The sequence below is a fragment of the Scyliorhinus torazame genome, chromosome 30 (assembly GCF_047496885.1).
Source record: "Scyliorhinus torazame isolate Kashiwa2021f chromosome 30, sScyTor2.1, whole genome shotgun sequence".
NCBI lineage: Eukaryota > Metazoa > Chordata > Chondrichthyes > Carcharhiniformes > Scyliorhinidae > Scyliorhinus > Scyliorhinus torazame.
Window position 1 is genome coordinate 9,573,545 of NC_092736.1, and position 7,977 is coordinate 9,581,521.

General features: G+C 43.6%; 1 protein-coding gene across 1 annotated transcript in view; it reads left to right on the forward strand.

The window, feature by feature from the left end:
* LOC140404358 (tetraspanin-3-like) overlaps positions 1–7,977 on the forward strand; it is a 76,902-nt gene extending 68,925 nt beyond the window's left edge. Inside the window, exon 7 of the mRNA XM_072492779.1 lies at positions 7,304–7,977. Within this exon, the coding sequence (XP_072348880.1) occupies positions 7,304–7,396 (93 nt within the window). The 3' untranslated portion in view covers positions 7,397–7,977. The remainder of the gene's footprint in view (positions 1–7,303) is intronic.

Genomic DNA, 7,977 nt, shown 5'->3' on the forward strand with positions numbered 1-7,977 from the left:
TGCACAATAACCTGATTTTGAATATCAGGCCTTCGTCATCAGTTTCCATGTAATAAATTCTGGAGAACAAGGAGTGACTGGATAATCTTTTTTTCTTTAATATTGTGGTATTAGCTGAGGCAGGAATGTTGACCAGGACCTGCTTGCTGTTCGAATAGTCCGTATGATCTAAAACAGGCAGTTTGGTCTCATCTCATGTAATATCTTATTGGAAGTTTGTTTTTCTGCTGGTGCTGGAGAAGTGCACTCCAAATGAAGGCTGAGACTTGCGATTGGTTTACTGCCATGTTCACTGCAGTGAGTAAGCTATTGATCGTGACCTACATGCTCTGCAGGCGCTGTAGTGCACAATGCGCTGCCTTCGACACCCTTATGGACAAAAGGAATCTGAAATAAAAATAAGTGCTGGAAATAGTCAGCAGGTCAGACAGCGTTTGTAGAAAGAAAACAGATCCATGTTGGGTGTTCATGAAAGGTCGTTAACTCTTTCTCTTCACTGTGCTGCCAAACCATAGAACCCCTACAGTGCAGAAGGAGGTCACTTGGCTGGCCGAGTCTGCATTGACCCTCTGAAGGAGCACCTTACCTAGGCCCATACACCCACCCTATCCCCGTAACTCTACCTAACCTACACATCGTTGGACACTGCGAGGCAATTTATCATGGCCAATCCACCTAAGCTGCACATCTTTGGACTGTGGGAGGAAACAGGAGCACCCGGAGTAAACCCACGCACACGCGGGAAGAACGTGCAGACTCCTCACATAGTCACCTGAGGCCGGATTTGAACCCGGGTCCCTGTGAGGCAGCAGTGCTGACCGCTGTGCCACAGTGCCGCCTCGTCCCTGCTGTACATTTCCAGTGCTACTTTTTAATATTACCTACAGGGGACTGGGCATGTGGAGTTTGATGCCCTTTGCACTTGCAATGACAGTGAGAACAGCACGTTTAGCAGTTTCATGAAATGTGGTTTGTTTAAATCCAGGATCTTCCAACTTTCCTTTCTGACCCAGCTCCACGGTTTGTGGGTTCAGGACAGAAAACAAAGGGAATTTCCTGCAACATGAACTTGAGTATTTCTGAACACATCTCTGATTGGCCAAAGTGGCACCACAGTCAATTACTTGCTCTATCCATTACGGTTACAACTGAGTTGAAATACTTAACTGAACCTTTACAGTTAATGTTGGCCTGCATTGCATTGGACTTATTACAAAAATAGATGGAGGTTTGAGGAACTATTTGTGTGATACAGTAAGCAGGCAAGATTAATAGAATGGCCTTCTATTTTAACTGTTCAAGTGGGAGAAAGTTTTTGTTCGACTTGTTACGCTTGAGTAACGACCCATTTGATGTGAGCTGGAAACCTTTTCAATGCCTTTGCTCATTTTAATGAGGAAATGGAGATAAGACTTCATTATAAAACATCAAAATGTTTCTGATGCAAATGACCTTGGGTGGTGGGGGTGAGGAAGAAAATTCAGTCGGAACTGATGTGTGAAAAGCCTTGGTGTTTTACATTTTATCTTCACCAGCACCATGTAGATGGGGCCCAAATGAAATGAGTGAGCTATTTATTTGAGCCCACTCTGGCATTTTAATAGCCTCGCCTCCTCTTCCTCTCTGCCCTTGAAATATTTTCATGCCTCTGCATCTCAAATATAATCTCCTCAATTGACTAATTTTCTCAATTTTCTTTCCGAATTTGAGTATAACTGGCTTAATTTGCATTCAAACATCTCTTCCTGCTCTCTGTCCCACTGATGGAAGAAAGAGTTGGATCCAGTCTTGGATTGGATTTTGTTTATTGTCACATGTACCAAGGTACAGTGAAAAGTACATGAAAAGAAAAGGAAATAAAAGAAAATGCATAATGGGGCAACACAGGGTCCATAATGTAACTACATAACACCGGCATCGGGTGAAGCATACAGGGGTGTAGTGTTAATGAAGTCAGTCCATAAGAGGGTCGTTTAGGAGTCTGGTAACTGTGGGGAAGAAGTTTTTTTTTGTGTCTGTTTGTCCGTGTTCTCAGACTTTTGTATCTCCTGCACGATGGAAGAAGTTGGAAGAGTGAGTAAGCTTTCTATGGTGCATCTGTAAAAGTTGGTAAGAGTCAATGTGGACATGCCGAATTTCCTTAGTTTCCTGAGGAAGTATAGGTGCCGTTGTGCTTTCTTGGTGGTAGCGTCGACGTGGGTGGACCAGGATTTCTGGAGATATGTACCCTGAGGAATTTGAAACTGCTAACCATCTCTACCTCGGCCCCGTTGATGCTGACAGGGGTGTGTGCAGTTGCTTCCTGAAGTCAATGATCAACTCTTTAGTTTTGCTGGCATTGAGGGATAGAGTGTTGTCGCTGCACCACTCCACTAGGTTCTCTATCTCCCTCCTGTGTTCTGACTCGTCGTTATTCGAGATCCGGCCCACTATGGTCGTATCGTCAGCAAACTTGTCGATGGAGATGGAACCAAATTTTGCCACGCAGTCGGGTGTGTACAGGGAGTATAGTAGGGACTGTCTCCATCAATCCATCACCATTTTAAACCCGTCAGTCCTTTAAGCTGCTAATCTCCAGCACATATAATGTCAATTTATCCCGTCTGCCACCATAACTCTAGTCACTTGTCAGCTGCTATGCAGGCGAATTGTTATTGGACTTGCTCCATGGCAGATATACCTTCCCATGATGGTGTTCCAACCCTATTTTTAGAACTGGATTATTACTTCCTTGCTTGTATATCCTGTGTCTTTTATTATCCTTGCTGCATGTTGCTGTACCCAGCATCATCATTGGCACGGTGAAAAGTGTCTACAAATTGTCTTGGATTTCCATGCCAATTTCCTGCCATTGCCTCTCCCCGCAAAGGGTCATGTCATGTGGGATTTCAGTCTCGTGGAAGTCGGGGGGCCTCCCTCAAGTGGCCACAAGTAGAAGCTAGGAATACTTTTTCTTAAATTGCATTTATGTTCGAATTTAGCAATTTTTCTTGTGTCGGGGACGAAGTTCAGGAATTTGCATTTGGTGCTCTTTGCCCTCGCCCCTACATTCTGCTTCAACCATGACAAATTCCGCAGGGCGGCACAGTGATGCAGTGGTTAGCACTGCTTCCTCACGCCGCTGAGGACCCGGGATCGATCCCGGCCCCGGGTCACTGTCCTGTGGAGTTTGCAGTCTCCCCGTATCTGCGTGGGTTTCACCCCCACAACCCAAAGATGTGCAGGTTAGATGGATTGGCCACACTAAATTGCCCCATAATTTTAAAAAGACATGAGAAATCCCAGGGGTGTGTAGGAGAAAATAACAGGTGTTTTTTATGTGCAGGAACAACATGTAGAAGGATTTCCCCTCACTTAAGAAAGTGGAGGGCGATTGAGAGAAATGAACTGTAAATAACGAGAAATCTTTGGACCAAAATAGAAACTTTGGATTTGCACAGAATTTTACCAGATTATAAAGCTGGGCATGTGACTTCAAAGTTGCAGTCTCTCTTCGAAAATGGTTTGTGACGAGTTGTAGTAAATGGACAATTAAGAGTGGGTGGTTAAATCGGCTCACGGAAAAGATGTTGTGCAAGTGCTGATACCACAAGGTGAGGCAAAGGTTACATCTTATCTTTCTCTTTGCCAAACTCACTTTGACCTGCAGTTTCATTTTGAAGCCTTTTTATTGTGATTCTCACTCTACAACACAATGTAATTTCCTCAAGCTTGGCTTCATTAACTGTAAATGTGACCTCCCCCTACTCCACCCCCACCATTTCCATCATTTATTGGCAATTTTCTAAACTGTTCAGTCTGATGTGGAGACCCATTGATGATTTATTTATTTATTTTTTGTGAAGCCATTTTTATTTTTTAAGCCTTTAATTTGAGTTGCATAGTTTCCTGTCGCCCTCGCATTCCTGAAGAGATGAGCCATGACCCCCATGTTTAATGATGGTCCGCTCAGACATTACTGAAATGTGGAATCATGGCTGGCTAGAAATAATTACAAGGCAAGAATCTAAAGTTCTTGTGTTACTTTGCCAGCTGCTAGAATAAAGCTGAATCGGGGTGACTGCCATCTGAACCTACCTATTCAATTACAGTTTTGGTCCACTCGCAGCAGTTAATACATTTTCAATTTTATATGGGTTTTGTATTCTCTCTGTTGTGTCAGCAACAGCTGCCAGCAAGGATGTGAATTGTCAACTTGGCTGTGGGCTTGATGCAAGATCCTGTAACGAGATTAACAGAGCATTGCCAGCAAATCAAGGCTTCTCGAGCGTCTAAAGTCTTCACTAGGCTAACCTTCCATTCTGCTAATTGAATGAGGGCACAAAAGAACAGGTAGAGTCCCTGGCTGCTTTAGTGGCGTAAAATCCTGGAATACTTCATAGAATTTACAGTGCAGAAGAAGGCCATTTGGCCCATCGAGTTTGCACCGGCTCTTAGAAAGAGCACCCCACCTATGCCCACACTGCCACCCTCTCCCCATAACCCCACCTAACCTTTTTTGGACACTGTGGGCAATTTAGCATGACCAATTGACCTAACCAGCACATCTTTGGACTGAGGGAGAAAACCGGAGCACCCGGAGGAAACCACGGGGAGAACGTGCAGACTCCGCACCGACAGTGACCCAAGCCGGGAATTGACCCTGGAGCTGTGAAGCAATTGTGGCTAACCGCTATGCTACTGTGCTGCACTTATGTAAACAGTGAATTGCCCTGAATCCCCCAATCAAATGCTGAGGTTGTAAGTTTCTTTCTGATTCATTTAGAAGATTTCAAGTGATTCCATTAATGTGGAAATTTCAGGAGATCAGACTTGCGCCTTCCAAGCCAGATCATTGTGTGATTTGTAAGATGCAAATTGGGTGCAAGGATCCCCTCAAATCTCCGTTGTGAACATTCCTCACACTAACCTTAATGATTGGAGACGAATAAAAATAAATTTTTGGGAAATTCTGAAAAGCAGTGGATACTGTGGACAGAAGCAAGCCATACAGCAGCTGTCATTACTGCAGGCTGCCCTCAGGCCTAGATGATTGATGTACGTTGGCCGATCTTATTCTCATCAAGTCTTATGCTTAATTATGTGTTGAATGGGGTGGCATTGGCACAGTGGTTAGCACTGTGACTGTGGCGCTGAGGACGCGGGTTCGAATCCCGGCCCTGCGTCACTGTCTGTGTGGAGTTTGCACATTCTCCCCGTGTCTGCGTGTTTCACCCCCACAACTCAAAGATGTGCTGGTTAGGTGGATTGGCCACGCTAAATTTCCCCTTCATTGGAAAAGAAAAATAATTGGCTACTCTACATTTAAAAAAAAAAAAAAAAAAAATTGTGTTGAATGTCTCCTTTTGTCGATGAAATATACTTGATTTTCGCCAACATGTTCTGAATTTGCCGTCTTGTCTGGGTGCAGGTTCATGTGATTAGTATTTGAATCCTCTTAGTCAAATTTCATTCAGCAGTCAAGGCCCCAAGTTCTGGAATTCTCCCTGGAAACTGCACCACCTCAGTACGGCCCTCTCCCCTTTGAAGGCTTTCCTTAAAAGCTCTTGGAGCTGAGTTAACCTTTCCAGTTGAATATGACTCCTTCAGAACAGTAGGAGGGTTGAAGCATTGTGGGTTTTATGCTAGTGAACATCAGTTTGGTGTTTTGTGCTTGGTGTTGAATTTTGTGACGTACTTTGGAACTTTGAACTACAATAAAGGTGAAATGAAATGAAAATCGCTTATTGTCACAAGTAGGCTTCAAATGAAGTTACTGTGGAAAGCCCCTAGTCGCCACATTCCGGCGCCTGTTTGGGGAGGCTGTTACGGGAATTGAACCGTGCTGCTGGCCTGCCTTGGTCTGTTTTCAAAGCCAGCGATTTAGCCCTGTGCTAAACAGCCTCTAGTGAGGTTATATAAATACAAGTTGTATGTTGTTGTGCTCCGGATATTTAAAGTGAAGATTTTTCCAGACAAACTTTGGGGTTACGTTATATTTTGGAGATACCAATACTGGTAAGGATTGCATAGTTTTTAATTTTCCCAATTAAGGGTCAATTTAGTGCAGCCAATCCACCCACCCTGCACATCTTTGGGTTGTGGGGGCGAGACCCCTGCAGACACTGGGAGAATGTGCAAACTCCACACGGACAGTGACCCAGGATCGAACCTGGGTCCTCGACGCCATTAGGCAGCAGTGCTAACCACAGCGCCACCCTGTCGCCCTAAGAATTGCGTAGTTACGAATTGCATGTTGCAAATGCGATGCGATTGTTTCAAAGCACGAGATCGGTTGAATAGCCTTTCCACAATTTCACAATTTGCCTGCTAGAGATTGGAATAAAAACTGAAGAACATGCGAGTGCCCCCTTTTGTATTGGCCACCACCCTGTTCACATAATGGACCCAGTTGTATATTGTAGCTGCTGCTCATTTAGTGACCAACACTATTCATTACATTCTGCTGGTGAACACTCCCCTGTGTGCTGCTCATAATTTATTTAACACTTGAAAATGCTATCCTGTCTCATTAAGCTGCCTGATAATGAGCTCTCTAGGCCATGTGGAGTTGCCAAACGGGATGAGAACCTCCATAGATGCAAATAAGGTGCATTTGCTTTTTTAAAAATGCCTTTTATCTGCTATACGCCCATTAACCCAAGTGTTTTAAATTTTGATTAAAAGCGCTTGTTTCAAACATTGATTTTCCATTTTCCGCACATGGCCTCATGCTGGATCAGTGTCAGTTTGTGTAATTGACTGATAATGACATCACCAGGTAAGATTGGCAAGAAGCATTCTGGCCCACAGACCTTTCACTGGCAAAGCCACGTTGCTGCAATGTCACTCGCACTAAAATGCAAATTTAAGACCAGTTTGATTGGAAAGCTCTTTGCATCCGAATGAATGCGATCGGCACAAGGAACGGGCAGATTAGTAGAGGAGAAAATGCCGCTGTTTTTGTCGAACCAGTTTGTGGATGGTTCAGTGGATGGACTTTGGGTTGATTGAACTAAGATGGTTCGAATGACCTTCCTAATCTATAACTTGTGATCTTAACATTTAGCCAGATGTGAAATTAAGCCGTGTAATTGTTTTTGTTCATCTTACTCTTGCAGTTTTGTGGAAATGACCTGTTTTTTTTGTTTTGGGAGGGGTGGGTGGTGAGGCTGGGCCGGTTGGTTGGGTGCTCATTTTAAGCAGCAGGCCACCAATGGAAGACAAGGTTGTGATGACCACCAATTTGAATGACCCTTAGGCAGAGAAAGTGCTTTTAAGTTTGGGTCGCCCCAGTAATATTTTTTTCTTCTTTGTTCCCTAGTTGCTGGGCATGCTGTGTGCCTTCGTTGTGCTGTGCAGGAGGAGCGGGGACCTTGCCTACGAGCCCCTTATCCCTGGAGGAACCTATGCATAATCTGTTTCCTGATTGCTGTGTTCTGTTTCTCACTTCCTTCCCTGTCCTCTTACCCACCCTCGACCCCAATCCTCAAAATTGTTATGCTGTTTTCAACCCTCAATCTCATAAAGATCGAATCAATGAGACTGACTCCTTTTGTATATATAATATATCAAGGAAATTTAAAGCACATCTTACAGTCTGAACTGCTGGGCTTAGTCGCACGAAAGTGCACACTTCATGGGTGTACCGGAGATGTTGTAATAACTAGCAGAAATTAAATTGTACAAAAATGACTACTAATACTGTAGCAATCACGGAAACGGTAATCACTAGTAACTGATGTGTTTGAGAGCCTGATCTTCCAGATTTAAGCATTAACTTTATTGTCCTTAGCCTTTAAACTGAATTTTGTTTTAGATTTATTGTGTGCACTATCAGGATATTTTACATTGTATAGTATTTTTTCCAGTTTGCTGTCTGTGTAGTGAGTTCTGATGAGAAATTTTAAGTTGTCTCTTCAAATAATGCAGCCTTTTAGAAAGGATAGGGTATGTGAACTGAATTACTTAAAATAAATAAAGATTGTTGAAACTGAA